Source organism: Ricinus communis, chromosome 7 (genome assembly GCF_019578655.1).
Source record: "Ricinus communis isolate WT05 ecotype wild-type chromosome 7, ASM1957865v1, whole genome shotgun sequence".
Lineage (NCBI taxonomy): Eukaryota > Viridiplantae > Streptophyta > Magnoliopsida > Malpighiales > Euphorbiaceae > Ricinus > Ricinus communis.
Window position 1 is genome coordinate 22,241,254 of NC_063262.1, and position 23,735 is coordinate 22,264,988.

A 23,735-nucleotide genomic window follows, 5' to 3' on the forward strand; every position below is an offset into this window, starting at 1 on the left:
TATAATCTGTAATAGCAGGAGGGCATATTTGTATAACAATATTAGTTATATTGCAGAGAGGAGAATGGGCATCCAAGTTTTTTTATTATGCATTTGTAACATAGAAAGATGTTAAATTAGAGAATCAGGATGGCGTCTAAGACCATCCACATAACAAGATATGAGAGGGGTCTGTCCAACAAGAAGCCTTTGTCCAGAGAATTCTACCTGTAACCATGGTCCCAACTTAATTTCTTTTATTTCACCATTTTGATCATCTAAGAAAGCTTTGTAGCAATTAGCATCATCATGCCTAAGGAATCCATAGTAGTAGCAAAATAACGGTAGGCACTCATAGTAAAGATCAATCCAAATCTTTTTAGACTCGATACCCAAATAAACACCACAACGAATAGGTTTGCCAACATCAACTAGAACCTTGGTTTTCAAGATTGATTCATAAGATGGAAGTGTGAAGAAACCCAAATCAACAACTTGTCCTATTTATTACCGAGTCGATTTGCAACCTTTTTAGTGTGAAGGCGAAGTGGAAGGCCCCAAAGTTGCACCTACATTGGGTAAAATTAAAAATCCAAATCAATATATTGTTTTCCCTCAGCTCGTTTTTTGAAAAAGCAAGAGCATATGCTTATAAAGCCAAGAAGCATCCTTGAAAATTTGATGTTGATCATATTTAGATTGAAAATAGAAATGCAGTAACTCCTCATTATGAATTTTTGAATCGAGAATCCCTGAAGGTACCCTCAAATCTTATTCAAAACAGTAGTCATTAGCTTTAAATTAATTGGTTTAGTAGAGAATAACTTACCAATCAAAATGAAGAAAGTGTGTCTAATCTTATTAGAACCATCTTTATAATGAAAGAGACAATTTCATCAACTTCAGTACTTACATTATATGCAATGGATCTAATCGGCATATGTAGCCATAAATATAAATGAAACCTACAAAGAGGATAAAAGGACCCATAAGAGGACAAGAACACATACAAGTGTATTAACTATCAAAATATAATTCAAATTAAATTTTAAATCTTTTCAAGTTTAAAATATAATGGAACTTATTTTTTAAAATAGATTAAAATAATTTTATATAAAAAGTGGTAGAGGTTAAATTGAACATAAAAGTAACTGCAAAGTTTGAGGGTCAAATTGAATTTTATTACTTTTTTTTTTTTTCTTTTTTCTTGTAATCCTCTTGACTCCAACGATATTATATTTCCATTTTCCCCCTCAAGAACACATCTCCTTCTTATCTTTCTCTCTCAATGGGCTGTGGTGGCTGACCAGACTACCACACTCACAATTCAATCCCCAATTACTCAAAAACCCTAACAATACAAGCTTTTTCCTCTTTAGATTAGCTATTCCATCTCACTAAATACTCTGCAGGTAATTCTTTTTTTTTTTTTTGTTTCAAATTGATTGCAAAGATTAATACTTCTATTTATTTGGTAATTTGAGCTTTAGTTTCTCTTGAATTGGTGCAGAATGGCAGCAACAGCCTCCTTTTTTACAAACTACACACTTTTCTCTATTAGAAAATCATCGTCACTGTTTCTTCAGAGAAGAAGAAATGCAATTAATAACTTCGCTTTCTGTTTGTCTTTCTCTTCTTCCTCTTCTGCTCTCTCTGCTACTACTGATAATAATAAAAAGAGCTGGAGACGACCTGTCGTTTCTGTCCTTGAACTTGGTGGTGTCAAGATTGATAGAGATGGTATCACTTTTACTTTACCCCTGTCTCAATTTATATTCTGATTTTTGAATGATTAATAGTCCTGCTGCTACTCTAGCAGGAACTTATGTTTTGGGTTTTTTAAAGTTTGCAATTTGTTTACATTTTGTTTTGTGGTAGTCGAAAAGGAAAGCTATGATTTTGAGATGCTTATAGTGTAGTTATATCTCCTGTGCTATTTTCGTAATTAGTGAAGATAAATTGCTGTTCTAATTGAATTAATTGCTGTCATTGGCTGGACATAGATGTTTAGACTTTGTTTAGTTGGCAGCTGTGTAATAAGCAATACCCATATGGTCTATTTTCATCATGTTATGTTAAGTTATTTGTTTTCATGGGATTAAATTTTGATAATGGTGTTTGCAGATGTGGTTAGGGATGACCCTACAAACAATGTGCCGGATACGATTTTTTCGAAACTTGGGATGCAGCTTCATAGGAGGAATCAACACCCAATAGGGATTCTGAAGAATGCAATATATGAGTATTTTGATACCAATTTCTCAAACAAGTTTGATAAGTTTGATGATCTCTGTCCACTTGTCTCTGTAAAACAGGTAAATATAAAACTGGACGACTAACATTGCTCTGCTTTTGTATGTTTTTATTGTGATTATGTTCTTGAAGTACTGTAGTTATTTTCTTACTGATGATAAATGTACTTCTTGCAGAATTTTGATGATGTATTGGTTCCTGCTGATCATGTAAGTAGGAGCTATAACGATACGTACTATGTTGACTCTCAAACTGTCCTGAGGTGCCATACGAGTGCACATCAGGCAGAGCTACTGAGAAATGGTCACACTCATTTCCTCGTAACTGGAGATGTGTATCGTAGAGATTCTATTGATTCAACTCATTACCCTGTTTTCCATCAGGTTGGATATGTAGAAGTTCTGCAATCACGGTTTTTTTATAGAATGTATGGAAATCCTGCTCCCCTTTCCCTATGATAAATTTATTTTAGTACCACACAGATGGAAGGGGTTCGTGTTTTCTCTTCGGCTGATTGGGAAGCATCTGGCTCGGATGCCACATCTTTTGTTGCAGATGATTTAAAGAAATGTCTTGAGGGTTTAGCAAAGCACTTATTTGGTAAAGTAGTTTACATCTGAGTAAACACAAATGCACATATAATGCTATTGATAATTGAAGCAATGATGATGTTTGGAATTCTAGAACAATTTGCCCTCGACATTTAGTCTGAGGTTGTTTATATCTAGTTAATTATTTGGAAACTGTGTGGCTAAAATTGAGTGGTAGAAGTAATATGTGTAACGGAATGGTGTATCTTGCCAGTCTACTGGATTTGCATTATAGGATTGGCAATGAGTTAATGTAGGAGGTGGGGCTGTAATTTCATAATTTTTACTTTGGAAACAAGTTATGCAATGCCTCAGAATCTAATAACAACTTTCCTTATTTTGTCCTTAAGTTTATGATTGAGTTCTCTTAAGCTATCATAGAATGTATTTAATGAATATTATTTAGCTGATTTTGCTAAATGTATCAGGTGCTGTGGAGATGCGCTGGATTGACACATATTTTCCATTTACCAATCCTTCATTTGAACTAGAGATATATTTTAAGGTATTGTGTAATTTTATCATTTCCATGTAGAGAAGGCATTCCTACAATTACTCTGCTTTAGCTCACTTATTACTTCCCCACCTAATTCCCTAAAAAAAAGAAAAGAGAAGGTCTATATTTTACTTTTAACTTTTATATCATATGGTTCATTAGAAAGATTTTCTATCACCTTCCAAAAGTGCAATTAAGATACTTTATATGTGGATGTTTATGTAATGTTCAATGGTCTGATGAATTAGGTATTGTAAGGTTTTAAATTGCATAGCTTAAAAACGTAGGGCTTGTAGATGACTTGCAGTTCGCTTGCTTGCATTTTGATGGCTATGTAATGGCCAAATACTAATATGGAAGGTGCATTTTTGGTTTGTAATTATTTTAAAAATAACCCTTCCATCTAACATTCTAAAGTATTTATGCCATCTCATGATCCCAAAATGAGGAAGTCCTATGATTACTCCCCAGTATAAAGCCTTAGTTAGAGCCTTAGAGCATCTTCAGCAATACTATTTATCTCACCCTATTTTGATTTGTCTTGAAATATTGCATGTTCCAACAACATTCTCTATTTCACTTTCTATTTTTTTTTTATTAATCAAATATTTAGGAAAAAGATAATGAGGATAGAGAGGAAAGAGAAGCAAAAAAGAGAAAGAAAGAGAAAATAATAGAAAAACAGTTTTACTCCTTGGATTTGAGGAGTGAGAAAGTGGCTTCTCAAAAATTTTAAGGAAGGAGGGAAAATAGAGAGCCTCCCAGGAATGCTCTTAGAGGTCACTCCTAAAAGGTGCATCCTATTGAAGAGGCCGATGTAGACAAGTTATCAGGGTATAACTTGATGGCTATAAAATTCTTTAGCTCATCTGTGGAAAGAAAAAGTCCAAAATATTTATAAGCTTCTTATCACGCAGAAAATGCTGTCATTACTATCTGTAGGTGTTACATCCTTACCTCATTAGGCCCTTCTCCAAACCAATCTCTTTTAATGATCCTCTATCAATCACCCACCAAGAGCATCAACAAGTGTTACACTTGCTGTTCACAAGTACACAATTGTTATGCATTATTTCAAAATAGATTAATCCTGTAACTTGGTTTATATTCTCTAAAGGAGTTAGGCAACATGATCCATGGTGCTCCAGTCAAAGATCTAAGTAGCTTATCCATATAAATAGATACTTTTGAGTTAAAATAGATTAGTCTAAACTTGATTAGAATCAACACATTACTGGTAAAATAGCTTTTAAGGTTTAACTTTCTTTGGGCTACAGGGTTCTTACCCTTTACAGGCTAAAGCTTTGCTCAAAGTTATGGTTTTCTAAACTATCTGTAAAGCATTTTTGTTATTTCTTGTTTTCTACCATTTATTAACTTATGTGATATAAGCTATATTATATAGGTGACAATTGGGAAACGTAGAAAATTATTAAAATATAAGGATCATTTCAAATTCTTTGGGTTGATAAATCTAATATAATAATAATCTAATACCTTCTTATTTTGTGTATGTCATGATAACTGAGCTTTGTATCTATATTTCACAATTACAGGACTCTGTAAAACACTAGATTAAATGATGCGACTTTAGAATTTTGCTAATTTCAATTTTTCTCTCTCAATTACTTTTCTGAATTTATATGGTGGTTGTGCAATTTTCCTTTCTTTTTTTTTTTTCCCTTATCTCAGGCCGTTTCTATGTATCTAAATAAGAACGCTTTATATGTGGACCACATTTATTTTATCTATGGATCCTGCAAAAAGGAATTAACATTTTTGAAACATAAAATATATAAGAATAAGCTGTTGTCCGCCTAGTCTTTTATGTTAAAATGCTGAACTAAATTTAGCAGTACCTAGACTTTATAATTTTCACATTCCATTTATATTACACTTGTTTGGTTTATTACCATCACATTTTCACAAATAGGTAAAGGCGCCATTATTGTGATAAAGCAAACATTAGATTAAGCTATATATTTAATTTAAATATATATTATATATTAAATTTAAATTTAAAATAAAATTAAAAATGCTCTTTGTTTTATAATTTTAGATAGTTTTGCATATCAAAGATTGATGGATAGCCTTGAATTCAATATGAGAAGTGTCCAAAACTGCCCTATAAGATGCTCTTTAAACATGTCTTAACTTATAAAGGACCTTGAAGATCCGTTCTTCTGTTGAGATTTTAAGTTCTTAAGAATTTCAAGTCTTGAAACTTGTAAGTCTTAGGCTTTTTAGTTCTTAGGGTTTTAAATTTTATTATCCTCATTACTTAAGAATTTAGTTATTATTATTTAAATTTCAAATTTTATAACTATTTTTATATTATAATTTATTTTTAAAATTTTAAAGTTAGATCCTCTAATATTGGTTTGAATAGGATAAATCATGTTTGAACAATATCGACCATTTAATTTAAAAGCAACATTCTAGATTGATTTGAAAATTAGATGTTTATATATTGGATAAACAGATCTCAGCCATTTTTTGAAAATAAATGGTTGAAATCTTACAGCGGAATTTTTTAGATTTTTACTAAAGTATTCCAGGATTGTAATTTTTATCTAGAAAGCACTTAGTTAAGAATTTTAATTCTAACAGGAGACTGTTAAAGATTTACTTTTCTTATGTTTAGTTTCTTAAGAATTTAAATTTCCATCATTCCAATTTCCTTTTTTTAGCAAAAGAATGTCCTTGCAAATATTGGGATTGCCTTCTCCATTGATTCCTGGACTGCATCTGATTTCTTAGGATGACTGGTTGGAGGTCCTGGGATGTGGTGTCACTGAGCAAGAAATTTTAACGAGAAATGGCAGATCTCAGGATGTTGCTTGGGCTTTTGGACTTGGATTGGAGCGTCTGGCGATGGTTCTATTTGACATACCTGATATTCGTCTTTTCTGGTCAACTGATGAACGCTTTACTTCTCAGGTCTGTCCTTAATTATTAAATGATTTAAGTTTACTGATTTTCTTGCTTCTTTCATGGATTCAGGTTTTTTTTCTGTTCATTTCAAGATTGTCTACTTTAATTTCATGAATTTCCATCATTTATATTTAGCAATCTAGTACAACTGGGTAACTGATTTGGAGATATCTCGTTGTATGTAGTTTCATAATGGTCAATTGGGAGTCAAGTTCAAAGCGTTCTCAAAGGTGCGATTATGTCTTCCCTTTTGACAATGCAACCTATTTCCTTTTTGTTTTCTAGTGCTTTCCTTTATATTTTTGGAAAAATGTCCCGTCTTTCATTTAGAAAGGTTGGCTGAGCATTGGGACACTTACATGTGGAGATGTCTTTTGCAGTATCCTCCTTGTTATAAAGACATGAGCTTTTGGATTAATGAATCATTTACTGAAAACAATTTATGTGAAGTTGTCAGAGGAATTGCTGGTGATCTTGTCGAGGAGGTATATATGTTGATGCTTGTTCCCTTTTATACTATTTATAATGTGTAAGCAACCCTCAACCACCTTATTTGCTCAGCTGTCATTTTGGGCATGCAAGTTGATAGCATTGATTACTAATGGTCAAAATTCTTTTATGGAACTATGTTAAATCTGCTAATGAAACAAATAAAGTTAAATGATCTATTTCCTTGGATACATGGACACTGAGCATTATGAGAATACTCAAATATCGGTCATTGTTGAGTGTCAGTCTTTTTATTAAATTTGTAATTGCTGCAGGAGGTTCTGAAATATGATTGTCAATGATGAGGGAATAATTGGTAATGGTTGGAGGATGTGTATGTAATAAGTTCTGTGGGCCTTTTAATTCTTATAAACCAGCTTGCAACTTGCTTGGTGGGTAATGACAACGTGATAACATGAATAGATCACAGGATCTACTTTGTGATGGATTCCTCGAACCTTCTAATCCTTAGCACTAAGGCAGTCAAGGACTAGCTATGCAAGTCCATAATAATAATATAAATGGATCAGTGTCTGTGTTTTATAATGAATTCTGCAAGCCTTGTAATCCTTATCAGCAAGGCAGCTATGGTCTTGCTTAATGAGGCTATAATAATCTCATTTTCCGTTATATTTTAGGAGTTTAAAATGCAGTAGCTTATTAGACTTTCTTGGCAAACCTATGTGTTGATATTTGCTAGGGACTTGCAAGTAATATTGGATTGTTTAGCACTCTCTTTAACACAACTTGGAGAAGGAAAGAAAACTATGAAAAGCTTGTATTACATTTGATATAAATATTTTGGATAATTATATAGTAAAGAAGTGCTATAGTGATTGTAACTCTTATAGAAGTTGGAATTTGGTGTGAACTTCACAATTCAAATGACACAAACTGAGGTGATGGACATCTAGTGGCTACTAAAGTGACATTGAATGGCTTTCACAGTTTCATGGGAACTGGAAGTTTCAAATTGTTGAAGTAATAATAGAATCTCTATAGTAGCTTAAATTGGTAATTTTTAAGGGCATATTTAAGTGCCATTTTCCTTCTACGTATTCCAGTGCAAAATTGGGAACCTTGAAATGTTGAAAGTTTCTACTGACAGTTCTCTTCTTGGAAGATAATATTTTGAGCTTATGACTTGCCAAATGGTGGATGGGGCTCTTTTCTGCAGCTGAACTATATTGTGGTTTATTTGTGACTCAGGTACGCCTGATAGATAATTTTACCAACAAAAAGGGAATGACAAGTCACTGTTATAGGATTGCATATCGCTCAATGGAACGTTCACTTACAGATGAGGAGATCAATGATTTGCAGGTATGTTTATTTTAGGATTGTTTGTAATGTTATCTCCCATATAATAAAAAACATCTGTAATAACTTCAAAATTTGAATGCAGTGGAATGTGAGGGAACAAGTGCAGACCAAGTTAAATGTTGTTTTGAGATGAGAAATTCTTGAGCTGCAAAACGAACACGGCCACTCAAAATATGTAAATTTCGTTACTGATAGAGTTTAGAGATGATGAGGCTTCGGTTTGTAGCATTTCAGATGGATTGTTGCAGGCACTTTCATTCAAGGGCATTCTACAATTTTACCATTTTGTTTCTGTAATAAATCTATGTAGCATTTTTCTTATAGAAAAGAAAAGGAATCTTACATAATGGCAGTGATGTCAGTACTCATAAGTTATTTGTGTGGAAAGCTCAAACAGAAATGATCCATTTAGCAAACAGATCATAAATCTATGGCATTTGAAAAACTGGCAAGAATGATATCCCTACTGTAACGGGCAGCCATGCCCTGTTGAGCAATTCCAATCTGCAATGATTCTGCTGTCTCTGCTACAATCATGCTGAAGATGGTACTTCAAGTTTGGCTTATAAGCTAATGCCAATTACTTCCAGTAGACCTGTTTAAAATTTTGCGCGGGGCCGGGTTCGGACTGGATTTGAAGTTTTCAGTATTTAAGTCTAGACCGGGTCTGAAGTTTTCCGTTTGTAAGTCTAGACCTGAGCTCGGGCCGGTCATGTGGACCTAATTATAATATAAATAAATATGGCACCTCATGCCAGAGCATATGTGTTGTTTTTCTTTTTGCCCTTTTCCGTTTGTTTTCCAAATATATTTATAAAATAAATTGTGAAAATCTGAAATGTTACTTTTTAGTAATTATTAATATTCTAAAAATAAAATAAAATAATTCTAAAAATAAGTGAAAATGTTAAAATCTCACGGAGCTGAAAAAACAATGAAATATAATAAAAGGAAATAATAAAATGATAAAAAAATATTATAATATAAATAAATACCGAAATACAAAAATTCTTTAATATAAATTATTATTTTTTTGGAGGAAATGAATTATTATTTTGGTATATAAAAACTTTTGACATGGATGTTTATTTTTTATATAGAGATTTTAATATATATATTAATTTTTGACATATAAATATTATATTGATGTATAATTTTATATTTATTGTATAATTAATATATTAATTAATAATTTATATTTATAATTAAATAATAATAATATTTAAATAATATTTTAAATTATTAATTAACTTTAGTTATACGGTAATTTGTAATTTTAATTTATATGTTATGTCAAATATTTTCATATTAAAAACATTTTAAGTTATGATTATTTTATAAATTTAATAAATAACTATAATACATTAAAACTTTTTTAATTTACTTATGAATTCATTTTACATTATTATTTATAATTATTGATAAAAATTTGACTCGTTTACTTTAAAGACTGAATAAAGCAAGAGAAAAGAAAACCTGAGAATGTGACTGAAAACCGGGCCTTGTAATTTAGAAGGAGCTTGTTTTAGCGTCAGTTACACCCCAAGCTGGTGCATACTCTCTCGTTCAGGTCTCTCATCTTCTATACTGAAGAAGAAGAGCCCCTGCAAGCAAGCTGCTACCATGGCAGTGTCAATATCTTCATCTTCTTTGCGCAGGAAATTCCATTTGATTCGTTACTTGTCTTCCTCCTCTCGTTCAAACTTTGGCCCTCCCCCTTCTATCACTCCTCGCAGAGTCGTTGTCACCGGTAATACATTTTTCTTTCTTTCTTTCTTTTCAAAATTTTTTTGTAATAGTCACTATAGTAATCTACTTAAACTAGTGCTTTTTATTTTTTTCAATGTAAGTAATACTGTATTTGTATGATAAGTTCAGGTCTGGGGATGGTTAGTCCACTTGGTTGCGGAGTAGAAACCACATGGAAGCGGTTAATAGAGGGCAATTGTGGCATAAGAGCAATAACTCCTGATGATCTCAAAATGAACTGTACTTTTGATTCCCAAACTCAGTTGCATACTTTCAATCAATTGACCTCTAAAGTTGCTGCTATTGTCCCCTCTGGAACTGCTCCCGGTGAATTTAATGAGGAACTGTGGCTTAATTCTAAGGTATATCATATACTTGAACATTTGGGTATGCCACAAGTGTTCCCTGTAATCTGCTGTGCTTACTTCTTTGAAGTCGATTCTTATGTTTGAAAGTCCTTAGTTGCTGGAATTTTCATTTCTTTGAACTTGAAAAGTAAAGCAAGATTATAGTTCTATTTGGTTATACATAGATTTGTTCCACATAATAACTAAAAGAATGGGTCTTTTTCTTTTTCAAGTTTATGATATCTTTGTTCCATTTGCAATCTTAATTATTCGGCGGCAGTTAGCTTTGTCTTACAGTTTTGCTAATTGATGCTGGATTATCATGCTCTACCCAGCTATATAGCATTTATACCATTTTAATTTGTGTTTCTCAGGAGCATCGATCCGTATCAAGGTTCATAGGATATGCACTATGTGCTGCTGATGAAGCTTTGAAAGATGCAAAATGGGCACCCATTGAACAGGAACATAAGGAAAGAACGGTAATCAATTGCTATATGTGGATGGTATGTAGTATGTAGTAATAGTATACATATTTTTAACTCTTTGGTGATGCATGTTTCTTTAACATGAAGAATACCAGGGTGTCTCTATCGGTGGTGGGATTGGAAGTATCAGTGATATATTGGATGCGTCGCAAATGATTTGTGAGAAGGTAAGCTTATTGTTATCCTTTAATATATTCAAGGGTAAAAGCCTCCGGTTCTTGTTTTCTCATCATTAGCATCATGCTGTCACCCTTCTTTATTGCAATCATCGTTATCTCCTCATGGTTTCTGAGTGCCCTTGAGAATAATGATCTATATTTTAGTAGGAAACTTAATCTCATATCTACGTTCCCTCATTGCAGAGACTTCGTCGGCTGAGTCCATTCTTTATCCCACGAATATTGATCAACATGGCATCTGGCCATGTGAGTATGAAGTATGGATTCCAGGTGCGTGTATATTTCCTACCTACTATTTTTTACATATATACTCATGTTGGACTTAACTCTGGTAAAATTATCTTTTAATGGAACTCTGTCTCCTTAAAGATAGTAGGCTCGTTGACAGATTTTTCATGAAATGAAGCTTTTAAGATGTAGCTAAAATATTTAGGTGACAGACTATGATGGCCCATTCTTCAGGTTATGCTATGTAAGGTTTGACTATTTACTAGAATAAGCAGAATCATGAGTGTACTAGAGCAGTTTCTTTATGCTGCTGCTGATTCCTCTGTGCAAACCTCTAGTTCATATATTTCACCATTCAGTTTCTCTGACCAAAGGAAAAGTTGTGCTTCCACTTCAAGGACATACTCATTCATTTTGACAAAGTGACATATTATGACATAATCTGCCTTTCTTTTGGATATAGGGGCCAAATCATGCTGCTGTGACTGCTTGTGCTACTGGTGCACATTCCATTGGTGATGCTGCAAGGATGATTCAATTTGGAGATTCGGATGTTATGGTGGCTGGAGGGACAGAGTCCAGCATAGATGCTTTGTCAATAGCAGGATTCTGCAGGTTATTATTTTATGAAATTGTATGTCTTTTTGGAAACAAAAATCCTTGTTAACACTTAGCTAAGACCCTGAAATTTGAATCTCAGTTATACCTGGCATGCATAAATTGCAAAGCCCCATTTTCTTGAAATGAACTTTATGTGCAATGTCAAAGTCTTTGGATTGCCACTAGGTGATTGCAATATTGCTGTTTGAGAGCTATTCTTTACGTTGAAGAACAGGACTAAATTCATTTGTCCCTTCACCAGGACCCTGCTCTAATAGGGCTATGAACTAGTGATCCTTTATGAGAAAACTTAGCAATTTGAAAGATTTAGAATGACAAAAATTTTGGACATAACCAAAAATTATAAAGAATGTGTCCACTTGTCCCTTCTCAAGACCATCCCTTGGTTGAATAATAGCCAATGCTTTATGCCACAATTTAAGCACTTATTGTAGAGAGAAACTGCAAGCACTAAATAATTTAAAAATGAGGATTTCATGGGCCTCTGTTTGTTTGCCATCTATCTGGGAAGTGGTATAGTGCAGTGTAAATAGTCTTATAATGCTATTACAAATATTCCTAGAAAATGAAGTAGGAGACTTACTGCATTGATTGTCATCAGATGATGTCTTCTTGACAAATTATGTTGAGCTCACTTTCTAATGACACTAGGCTTCAGCAGATTTGCTAATTTACTTAGCTAATAGCCACTTCATGTTCTCAGGTCAAGGGCTTTGACCACGAAATACAATTCTTTGCCCCTGGAAGCTTCTCGACCATTTGATTGTGATCGTGATGGATTTGTGTAAGCACATAGTTTTCAGGTTTAATTATCTTGTCTGTCACTTTGTTTTTGTTCTAATCATGATTTAACTTTGCTTTGAGTCAGGATCGGTGAAGGTTCTGGTGTCCTTGTATTAGAAGTAAGTTGAGACACCTTTTGTTTGACCTCATAATGCATTTCTAGTAATTACTGTTGTTTCTTGGTTTTTTATCCCATCAAGGAACTTGAGCATGCAAGAGAACGAGGAGCCAAAATTTATGCGGAGGTTCGCGGCTATGGGATGTCAGGTTTTTGTCTGAAACGTAGAGTTTAAAATCTGCTATTGCCTTTATTTGGTTAATTTTTTTATTTCAAGGGCAATACTATTCTTTAGGTGATGCATATCATATTACTCAACCGCATGCCGATGGAAGAGGAGCTGTTTTGGCCATGACACGTGCCCTAAAACAGGTAACGAACCATTAATGACTTTTCTTTTGTCTGTACTGGATTATGGTGTAATATTTTGTACTTGAATTGCATAGGTTATATCTGCAAATGAAATGTGAGATTGCCATTGTTTGAATTGTGGGACCACCATTTTGTCTTGTCTAATGGTGATGGCATACTGTTTACAATTCTCTCTAATGGTGTTCACTTTTAAATGTCAACATTCTGATGGATCTAGTGGTTTATTTTGACATGCTTGCTTCTTTATTAATTGTAGTCTGGTCTTCATCCCTATCAAGTGGATTACGTAAATGCCCATGCTACATCTACACCTTTGGGTAACCTCATTGGACCTTCACATGTTTGCTTTTTTTATTTTTTTTAAACTAAAAAGGTGCATATCTTGAGAGTTCCTGTGTTGAAAGTTGGAACTTATATGTGCGTCTCATATTCTTAATTATCTCATCCAGGTGATGCAATAGAAGCCAGTGCCATCAAAACCATATTTTTTGAGCATGCAACAACAGGTGCTTTGGCGTTATCTTCCACAAAGGTAATTTAGGTTTCTAACCAGTTCTACTTCATATGGACATTGCACACATAGTTTTCTTTGCATAGTTAATGGTATCAGATTGTGTGTTTCTCAATATGGTACTTGCTGTAGCATATGTATGATTTCTGCAAATGTTTTTTTTCGTCCAAAGAAGGATTATGTGTATTGGTCTTTGCAATCTTTCACTGATTGCATCAATGTTCATAGAGAACCGGTGTGCTTTATTCAAGATTTTTGCTCCTTCAGAGGAGCGATGTAGCAGTTATAATAAAGGAATAACATAGAAAGTCAGTGATTATCCTGCTTTGGTGGACCTATTTTTCTTTTAATCTTTCTTATAAAAACGAACAAAGTGAATTAGTGTTTTCTTATGAGCTATCTACTGTGTTTATGTTGATTTACGACAAACAAATGGCTGTGGTAATTTTGTATCGTTATGTTAAAATTCAGGGTGCCATCGGACATCTCCTTGGAGCAGCTGGTGCTGTTGAAGCAATTTTCTCAGTTTTAGCCATACACCATGTAAGCAATTGTGTTAACTTGCATCTTGTTTGGTTAAAGATAAAGCAAACTCAATGCTATAGTATTAAGATTTGATTGATTACCTGCTTGACTGTGAATCCTAGCCATTGTATGTGTGTTTATGTGCCTATACACTGTTCTCTCCTGCTCATAGTTGTAGTTCATTTTGCATATATGATCACATAAGCTTTTGAATTATTAGATCCAATAAATCCATACAGTTCTTCTGAATTAGATTTACACCTATGTGTCTGAATTTGGAATCATGTATGGCCTTGCTTTCATCTGTAGCTTGCTTCACTTGTAAAGCCACTGCTCAAAGATATTAGTTCTCAGCACAACTTGTTCATGAACTTTCACCAGTTGGGAGCATTTGTAATAATATTAGAATGGTCGTCACATTTCAGGGAATCGCTCCATTGACGCTTAACCTCAATAAACCAGATCCCATATTCAAAGACGAATTTATGCCATTGACTGCTTCAAAGAAGATGCCGATACAAGCCGCCTTGTCAAATTCCTTTGGCTTTGGAGGAACAAATGCATCTTTGTTGCTCACAAGACATTATTAGACAGCACTGCGGGCATAGCTGTTAGCTAAAATGAAGCACCTTTGTAGGTATGGTGCCAATGAAATGATATGATGGTCATCATGCCATTTTGGCATTGGATGACATTTTAGAACTCTTGATATTCAGATCAGACTGCAGCCTATAATCTACCAGTTACATCTGATATCACCAGGCTTGTTTCTTGTGTACTGGATCTGCATAGAGTCGTCTTCAGTCTCTTTTACATTACATTGTAACGGGCACAGAGAATCATGCATGTTTTTCTTCTTTCTTTCATTCTTTTGTTTTCTTTTTCTTTTTGTTTTTGCTGGAATTGTTTCTTTCTTCCCCTCCGAGGAGGGATACAAATGATTCTCACATTCTACATACTGTTGGTAGGATATCCAATTATAGAATTTCACATTTGAGATGCTATTTCATCGTGACTATAAGATTTGGGTTCATATAAATGGCGTTTTGCCCCATTAGATGTTTGGTCCTCTCTTTGTTTACTAAATCCAGTTACTGTCATTAACATCTAACACACTTGAAACGTGGCCTGCAGGTTCCATTTCGTGCCATTAATTCTTTTGAAGAAATCAGTCCTTTTTACAGAAAAATTACAATGAGCGGTCACATTTTTCTACAATTTCCCTGACAGACTAAATGAACCTCGATTCTTTTAAGAGTACGTTGATTTGAAACCTTCTGTTAGAGGGACAACTTTTGCTGATACCTTAGACTGCAATTTGAGTACAGCTTGACGAATGTCCTGCAATTAATAGAAACCAAAGTTCAAATTGTGAATCTATTAGGGCAACTCCAGATGAGCTGCCAATGCATTCCAAATGGGCTCAATCAGCAATACTCCCACACAAGGAGAAACTTTTAGGCAAAAATCATGCTATTAAACCTGGCAATCAGAACATGAATTAAGCATCGAAGCTTTCTCCATAAAGGAATATGATAAGACAGCACAGCTGACACCTGAGTTTTTCTCAAGTACCCCTCAAATTCTGAACTCAAGTTTTTGTATTTCATTTCTTGGCATTCATCCCTTTTGTCCATGGTTTGGACTATGCATCTGGTATCATTCAAGTATCTTCCTGATATAAGTCACTTGGAGACTAACCTAGAAGTCTATCCAATAAAAGACAACATACTAATATGTTTAAACTCTTTTTTTTTTTTTTTTCAATTCCTTGGTTAGGTTTGAAATCATGGTAAACTACCCAATTAAACCAACTTTGTCAAGACTTTCCATATAGAAGAGCCCTCAACCTTACGTGCAATGCAGGAACCTCCTGAAGCAGCAGATGCAAATCAACCCCTCTTTCGCGTTTGTTTTCATCAAATGCAGAGGATCTCAATGAATACCAATATAAAGATGATAAAAGTGTTGAGCAGTTTTCCTGAATATAACTACATCTTGGACTACTAAATTCAATTTTAATGCTCACCTCTACAGTGTAGCGAGACGAGAAATGAGTCAAAAGGACAGATTTATTCCGAATCCATTCAGCATTTTCAATTATCTGCAGAGTTATAAGACGACATTTTGCAAATTCTCAGCAGTTATTGGTTTTTTGTATAAAGGGAGAATCAGTACTTATACCTCAAGCAAATGAGTATGACCATGTTGACGGGCATGTTCAATGCTAAAACCTTCATCTAGAAAAGTTGCCTGTCAAAAAGAAAACACAGAATAATATCATGTGAATGTCCAGCATCAGATCATACAACCAAGGGCGTATTTCCTTTGAGAAATGCGCTCGGAATTAACCATATAGATCCAGTTGGATTTGCCGTCTCGGATTGGACCATACCACCTAAAATCTAACAGATCTAACAACTTGAAGCAGACAAGAACATTCCATTCCAAGTAAAAGAAAGGACTTTGCAATAATAATTGGAAAAAAATTTGAAGGTGACATCAGCTAGCTGAAGCCGATGTTTGTAAAAAAGTCCTCCAAGATCAAAAGGTTGTTGCCCAAAACAGCATTTTACATGGAGAGGAATATCTTTATTTTATACCTCAGTTATGAGAACTTTTGCTCTCAATGCATCTGCATTATGTGGATCAAGCATGTACTCTGCAGTGGTATCTCCAGTAAAGGCCACCTCTGGGGACAACATTATGTCTGTAATCTAACAAGCAGAGTGCAAAGCAGAATGAAAAATTTGAATCAGAAAATTCAACCAAGACCCTATTGAAGAGATTACAGACCTCAACACCAGACTTCTTCAATTTCTCAATCTGTTTCCCTTTGAGATGTGTATACTGTTTCTTCAACTTCTTTCTAACAGAATAGATGACATAACCCTGGAAAAAAGCAAGGAAATTTTACGTCTCAGTCAATGTAGTTTAAAATTTCAACCTTTATAGCATGAGTTTTGCAAAATATTAGACATGTCTAACAGTCTGTGGCTGCATGCCACCTTCATGAAAAAGCAATCTCGAGGCAGATGAAAAAGCTCAAAACCTTTACGAAGTCAATATTTTACTTTATGTATGATAGAAAGAGAAGTCTATATTATCTGAGTAGTTGTAAGCTTTTCTTCTCCAATACACATTCGAAAGACATAACAAAACTTGTTACCTGACTAGGTATAACATGCTGTGTTCTAAATGGTCTAACCACAACATTATTCCGCAATTCGTAAGTCTCACCTGAATTCAATCTTTTGAAGTTAATTAAAGCAAAACAAATAGATATTATAAACAATAAAAAACTTACAAATCAAAGGGCCTTATTAACATACCCACATCCAGTGCAACTAACTCAAGATTCAATTCCACTTGCCCCATTGACCTATGAATATCAAACAACTTCTCTACATCCTCTTTAATGCAAGGAGGCACAAATACTGTTGGAGGCTTTAAGTTGTACAAACCACGGCTAGCCACATACATAGGTAATCCACCCTGAGTAGATAAAATGCGAAATGAACTCAAATTAACAATTTTAAAACCCAAATGTAATACCCAGAAACTAAAAACACATAAAGATAACAACTTTAACAAAAAGTAATCCCCAAATATTATTGGGTTTATCCCTGTTTTAACATTTCGAAAGCCAAATGTTATACCCAGAAACTCTAAACACAAAAAGCTAACAACTTTAACAAAAGCCAATATTGAAATCTTATTGTGTCTATCTCTATTTCCACCCCCATCTCTCTGTCACATCAAAGTACAAGAAAAGCAAAGAATGTCACTCACAATGTGATCAAGATGGGCATGAGTAATAAACACAAAATTCTGATGAATAGCTCTTGACGGACATCTACCAATATCGAAAGCACACTTGAATTCAGGTATAATTAAACAGGTTTCTTGGCCACCAATTGACAGTCCTTCAATTGAGTAACCTTCCAAGTCGATACCTTTACGGATAACTGCAGCACGGGCCTTTCTGTACTCTTCTTCTTCCTCAATTACACGGCCAATTGCTGATAGATAGCCTGTGGATTTGAGGGAAGTTGGGCCTATGGGTTTTTTGATATGGGTTTGGAAGGGATATTGATGTTCTGTTGTTGTTCTTGTGGTTGTTGGTTTATGAGAAATGGGGTGGTTAAATGGGAAAATTGACGGGAATTTAGAGTGTGAAATGGGTAATGAAGTCTGCATTTTGAGAGTTGAGAGAAGATTGCATCAAGGGGAAGAGAGAGAGAGAGAGAGAGAGAGAGAGAGAGGGTTTAAGAGAGGTTTCTGTTTTAAATTTGTTGAATTTTGCACCTGTGTAGTATAGATATTTAGCGACAGCAGTCAATTTGCTAGAGATAAGACGGTGCGTTTTGCTCTAGTTACTAAAAGTAAAACTCTCTGAATTAAATTTGGTGTTAAAGATTTTTTTTTTTTTCCCACTTCATCAATTAAATAATAAAGTACTGTTTATTGTAAAATAAAATTACATCACTTTATAAAATAACAAAATAAAGTTATTCAATAGTCAGCACTCATTATAATAAAATAAAATTATATCATTTTATAAAATGTCAAAATAAAATCGTTCAATTGCTAACGACAATATTATTCGGTACCTGTTATTAATAGTGTTGAGTTGGATAAATTTATTTTATTTTTGCTATAATAAAACTAAAAAAATCTAAAAATATAAATTTTAATTATTTTTTCTAAAAATTAAAACTAAATCATCTTAAAAATGAAATTAATTGATAATAATAAAAATTTAAATGAAATTGATAGGTAATTATAAATTAATGATTAAATTGAAAATTTTAGTTATTATTTAAATACTTTAATGGAATCGACTAACACTTTGACTGCATTAACTAAAAGAAAAAAGAAGGGAGTAACAATTGACCAACAAAAAAAAAAAAGAAATATAATTGATGAAAAGTTTAAAACAAATGTTAAGAGATTATTAATTCACTTTTAAACAGTGCCCGAACATCACTCCAGACGCAAAGGAATGGAAGAAAAAGTAATACCAACCAAAAAAATAGAACTAAGGAAAAAAAAAAAAAAAAAAAAAAAGAAGCCCCTGGAACGCCGGTAAACAAGAGATCAGGGTCACCGGGGATAGCCCCAGATCTTAAAAAAGAGAAAAAATTAAGAGCGAAGAGGAAACAGGGAGAGAAAACGGATAGCGAAGCAAATTCACTCAGGTTCTTCTTTTAGATCTTCACTAACTAAACTAAGTGCTTCAGAATATTACAAGGTATCCTGGTATGAATTATGTACCCTATATAATATGGTTATTTTACAATTTGTACATTCATGTCCAAACTGGGTTGAGGTTGCCTATGCTTCTTCACATATGAAAAGACGTTGAGAAATTGACATCTGGTAGGTGGGTTCTTGATGTGTATCTGGTTGACATTTCGCCTCCTCAAAATTCAGGGACCAGCTGATTAATAGCCTGAGACTCTGTGAATTCCAAATCACTGCAAACTGTAATTGTTGCACTCGATAAGATTATTTCAGCATTCTGAAGGGTGAAACCACGAATGATTGGCAAAGGAAATCCTTGTCCGAGGTGTGCATTTGCATATGGCAAGAAAACAGTTTGGATAAGAGTCCACATCACTGGCTGTAGAAGGGGAAGCATTCAACATATTGCCCAAAGTTACTACTGATCAACATATTCTGCAGGAAAGAAAGGCTGAAAAATATTGCACTATGACATGACATACCTGAACAAGATACAACCGAAGATTGCCAACATTGCTCCACTTCAAAGACATCGAAAAGTCAATTAATTTCACGCTGCCACCAAGTTTATTCCCTGAGATTCTAACCGAACCTGAGCCACGAATATCCTGTTTAAACACAGATCAATAATACAATGTTAGCCATTAAGATAAAGCAACTTCGACAAAATAAAGTTGCATATAATTAGCAAGCAAAAACTGAAACAACAAAACACAACTGACTTCTTAATATTACACAAGTGTTAGCTGGTATTTAGTGGAACCAGTTTTACTGAGAAACAAACCGAAGTTACATTTTGGTAACTTTATTAGACAAGGTTTCCAGCATGCTGTTTTATTGCTATCTATTAATCAATTTCTTGATACAATACATTAAGGCATTTATAAGTTTTCAAGGTCCTCAGGTACAATTGTTACCTAAATATGTACTGTAACTGATTACTTATTTGTAGGAGAAAAAGAAAAAAATAAAACAAACAAGAACAAACACAATGAGAATTATAAAGAAAGTGACAAAAAAGGCTATCAAATGTTTATACCACCCATCAACAAACTTACCAATGAAATGCATGCAACTGGTATTACTTGGTCGGCTTTCAAAACATCAATTATCAAGTCCGCATAAACAGTTGCGTCAATATCATGTCCTGAAATTCTAATGATCGGAGGAGAAGATAAAGAGATGTTTAAGTTCATGTCATAATTTGGGTATTTCTTGTACAGCTGAGGGACAATAAATCTCCATCCTGCAGTGTTTAAAAGATTCTGATCCGGTATTTTATCCACAATCCATTGCATAAATTTTGCCTAACCAAAGAAAAGAAACATACTATTTAACAACAATGAAGTACAAAAATAAAGGAATCATTCTATAAACCACACATGCTTTTAAAATATTAATAAAAGAACCTTCTGCAAATTTAAGATATTCAAATAACATACTTTACGAGCCAACTTCCAGTCTCCCATGGACACTACCACAAGTTGGGACCTTTACTTCTGGTAGCTATACAATGTCAACTGCTTGGATGTAATATAGATGATAGTATAGTTTATTACTAATTCATGAGCTAGGTTTATATTCCTTCCCTTTTCAAATCCCATGACTTTTTCCAGAATAAGTTCTAGAACAAGAGACCAAAATAGATGGACCATATTTCTGAGAATTCTACTGCTCACTGTCAATTTGCTTTTCCATGGACAGTTAACACAAGGATTTAGAAGCTCTCATTATGAGTGAAAACTTGGATTTGAAAACTTACATCATAATACAAGGCTGATGCAGAGTTAAAAACAGCTTCATCTAATGAAATTCCAAGCATTTTAGATGGATCTGTACAGAATACTGAAGGTTGTGAATTCTTGTAGTTAAGCATTGGTACTGGAATCTTTTCCTTTGCTGTGAATAACCCATTGATGTTAAACCCGATTGTTGAATTACTCAATGAAGGGTCCTTCACAAAAGTGACATTTAGAGAAGCATTATCATCTACTGGAATTTCTTTGGGAAGAGCTTGCAGAAATGAATCAAACTCTAGAATCGCTTCTCGAAGTTTCTTGGTAATAGCGCTTTCTACTGCAGCTCCTATTTGCTCTTCAAATGCATCTATCATCCTGCACATAACAAGAAAAATTATGAAGCTGCTGATGAGATAAAACATTGATCAGGACGATCATGGGAATGTAGATCATCCATTTAAAATTTCCCTATACCAGTCCCCACCCAGCACAAACTGAAGTGTCCCTGACCTGTCTGGACCCCTATTTTATCAGGAGCGACTTCTAACAGTTTATCCTATCGAGGACCATCAAAAGTTTTAAATAAATATCACTTCTATAGTACTATATGGTTTTCTGTATAAAATGCTCACAAGTGTTTGAGCAGATGAAATGATGAAAATGCCAGCCTCTGTCATAGAATGTGCAAAAGGCTCACCAATCATGATCAGAACATGCAAGCAACAAGTAGGATAACCGCGTAGCACAGTGCTACAAATTGAACAAATGGGAGTTGCATATATGAGAATCTCATACCCTTGGTAAAGCCAAGATGCTCCTCCATCCAATTTTATAGATATATCTTTAACATAACAACCACAGTCCATTAGGGACAGCTTCAAAGTTCCATTTTGATTCTCCAAGCCTAAGGAAAGCCCCACTTGCATGCCTTCAACCTTACCCACAAGCAGCATTCATCAATTTCCCTTTGTTAGAAGGCAGATAAAATATGAGCGAACAAACATGTAGAAGAAATAACTAAGGGAAAAGAGCAACTAAACTAACAAATAAAAGTGAGTTAGGCTACAACCATGAGACCAAGATTAAACAAAAACAAGTTCTTTGCCAAAATATATCATAAACACAAGTATACGAACAATGCAGCTGAAATGCACATTGTATTCAGTGCCAAAAGTAATAATCAATATTTAATTCCCACCACAATCAATTGAAACTCAATTTAAGAAAAGAAAAGCTGTAAACTCTTCCACAAGCTACAAAAACCCCAACCTAATTGCAACCAATTCAAATAGATTAAGAGCCATAATTAGCACACTAACTATAATTGAATGTATCAAATTTTCAAACACCAATACCCCCCCCCCCCCCCTTTTTTTTTTTTTCAAGTTGAACGAATTGGATTCGTGTAACTAGTCTTTTCAAACATGAAACTTGACTAATAGAATTAATTGAAATTAATTCTTGCATTTTTCAGTCTTTCCAAACACAATTCATAATTGCAAATGTTTCCTTAATCATCAGCAACTTTACTTGGTACTTGCATAATCAATATAACACAACAAAGCAACTCAAACTTTTACCCTGAACAGAGCAAAAAAGCAACCGAGTTCAAGAACTGTAAAATAGGTAGATAAAACCAACTCATTATGCCATTAACCACCGCTCACCAAAAAGTTACCATAACTCCAACAAGCTTAAATAAAACATATACCTGAACAGAAGCTCTTCCTTTATCAGCAATCTCAACAGGCAAAAGCCAAGTGCTGTACTGATAATACCAATTCATACTTAAATTACACGTGGTCCCAGAAGCTATAATTGCAATACCAGAATCTCCAGGCTTAACGTAAGAAGACAAGACATTAATTTCATATATAGTAAAGTTAGAAACAACCATATCAACATTACCCAGAAATGGGATTTTAGCTGTTTTCTCAATGTTGGGCAATTTGAGAGGGATAATTGAGGAGATTGCTTTGGTTATGAGTAAATTCTTGATAAAGTCGAGACCGTTTTGAGAAATTAGGATAGAAATGAAGGATTCTTGATCTGGGTTTTGGAGATTTTGGGTATAAGAAGGGATTAAAAGAGAAGAAATTAAGAGAAGGAAGAGAAACGTTGGTGCCATCTGTTGATTTGGGTTTTAGTTTCTTTTCTTCTTCTCCCTTGATTTTGACGTCCAAAATTGGAATTTAGATACTTGATAGTTATATATCCAAAATAAACGGTTCGTAATTCGTTTATTTGGCGTAAGAAAGATATTTCATATATAGTTAAATAATTAATAGTTATTAATTTTTTATCAAAATTAATATAATTCAAAACTAAATTAAATATATATTTAACGATTAGCTCAAGTTCTCAAATTCAAATTATTCTCTTTATATTATTATGTGAATGCTTATTTTTATAATAAATATAAAATGATAATAATTTTGTTATGCAATCAACCATCTAATAATTTTTCTCTTTTTATATAACTTCTTTTTAATTTATAATATATATAAAAAGTAGAATCTCATAAAATCATATTATGTTGTTTCCAATAAAAAAATGATATGTGATATATTCACAAATATACTAATAATAAATATGATAAAAATTATTTAAATATAATTTATTATATTATTAAAAATATTATAATAAATTTTATTTTTATAATAAAATATATATTTATATTCATATATCTAAAGATTTATAACAATAATAATAAAATTTAAATATAAAATTTAAATATAAAATATCAATAAAAATTCTTATAAAATTTTATTTATATAATATAATAAATAGAAAAAATTTTAATATATATATATATATTAAAATA

The 23,735-nt window shown here is 33.4% G+C and overlaps 4 protein-coding genes across 8 annotated transcripts; 2 read left to right on the forward strand and 2 right to left on the reverse strand.

Moving 5' to 3' along the window:
* Nucleotides 1–1,215: 1,215 nt before the first annotated feature.
* On the forward strand, nucleotides 1,216–8,482 carry LOC8265580 (phenylalanine--tRNA ligase, chloroplastic/mitochondrial). Its single transcript, XM_002528905.4, has 11 exons — nucleotides 1,216–1,391; nucleotides 1,490–1,719; nucleotides 2,104–2,294; nucleotides 2,409–2,615; nucleotides 2,715–2,832; nucleotides 3,251–3,327; nucleotides 6,079–6,258; nucleotides 6,438–6,482; nucleotides 6,633–6,737; nucleotides 7,951–8,064; nucleotides 8,147–8,482. The coding sequence occupies exons 2-11, from the start codon at nucleotides 1,491–1,493 to the stop codon at nucleotides 8,195–8,197; spliced, it is 1,317 nt and encodes a 438-aa protein (XP_002528951.2). The 5' UTR covers nucleotides 1,216–1,391; nucleotide 1,490; the 3' UTR covers nucleotides 8,198–8,482.
* A 1,050-nt stretch (nucleotides 8,483–9,532) lies between these two features.
* On the forward strand, nucleotides 9,533–14,929 carry LOC8265579 (3-oxoacyl-[acyl-carrier-protein] synthase, mitochondrial). Of its 3 annotated transcripts, none has more exons than XM_048376673.1 (14): nucleotides 9,533–9,814; nucleotides 9,943–10,175; nucleotides 10,535–10,666; nucleotides 10,744–10,815; nucleotides 11,011–11,097; nucleotides 11,519–11,670; nucleotides 12,380–12,460; nucleotides 12,545–12,578; nucleotides 12,660–12,726; nucleotides 12,813–12,889; nucleotides 13,146–13,206; nucleotides 13,339–13,421; nucleotides 13,872–13,943; nucleotides 14,235–14,502. In XM_048376673.1, the coding sequence occupies exons 1-14, from the start codon at nucleotides 9,688–9,690 to the stop codon at nucleotides 14,364–14,366; spliced, it is 1,410 nt and encodes a 469-aa protein (XP_048232630.1). In that variant the 5' UTR covers nucleotides 9,533–9,687; the 3' UTR covers nucleotides 14,367–14,502. The 3 variants fall into 3 exon arrangements, with proteins under 3 accessions (XP_048232630.1, XP_015580730.1, XP_002528950.1); XM_015725244.3 differs by having other exon boundaries at nucleotides 9,536–9,814; nucleotides 14,351–14,929; XM_002528904.4 differs by having other exon boundaries at nucleotides 9,537–9,814; nucleotides 10,535–10,642; nucleotides 14,351–14,929.
* A 109-nt stretch (nucleotides 14,930–15,038) lies between these two features.
* LOC8265578 (tRNase Z TRZ2, chloroplastic) lies at nucleotides 15,039–18,230 on the reverse strand. The gene is made up of 8 exons (XM_002528903.4): nucleotides 17,718–18,230; nucleotides 17,258–17,420; nucleotides 17,095–17,165; nucleotides 16,722–16,817; nucleotides 16,529–16,642; nucleotides 16,110–16,178; nucleotides 15,955–16,029; nucleotides 15,039–15,266 (listed from the first exon to the last, which is right to left on the reverse strand). Exons 1-8 carry the CDS (start codon nucleotides 18,123–18,125, stop codon nucleotides 15,177–15,179), a joined length of 1,086 nt encoding a protein of 361 aa, XP_002528949.1. The 5' UTR covers nucleotides 18,126–18,230; the 3' UTR covers nucleotides 15,039–15,176.
* An 875-nt stretch (nucleotides 18,231–19,105) lies between these two features.
* LOC8265577 (putative BPI/LBP family protein At1g04970) lies at nucleotides 19,106–23,129 on the reverse strand. Of its 3 annotated transcripts, none has more exons than XM_048376671.1 (6): nucleotides 22,623–23,128; nucleotides 21,707–21,846; nucleotides 20,935–21,286; nucleotides 20,231–20,479; nucleotides 19,655–19,780; nucleotides 19,106–19,551 (listed from the first exon to the last, which is right to left on the reverse strand). In XM_048376671.1, the coding sequence occupies exons 1-6, from the start codon at nucleotides 23,037–23,039 to the stop codon at nucleotides 19,351–19,353; spliced, it is 1,485 nt and encodes a 494-aa protein (XP_048232628.1). In that variant the 5' UTR covers nucleotides 23,040–23,128; the 3' UTR covers nucleotides 19,106–19,350. The 3 variants fall into 3 exon arrangements, with proteins under 3 accessions (XP_048232628.1, XP_015580708.2, XP_048232629.1); XM_015725222.2 differs by having other exon boundaries at nucleotides 21,707–21,876; nucleotides 22,623–22,758; XM_048376672.1 differs by lacking the exon at nucleotides 20,231–20,479 and having other exon boundaries at nucleotides 22,623–23,129.
* Between the last annotated feature and the right edge of the window lie 606 nt (nucleotides 23,130–23,735).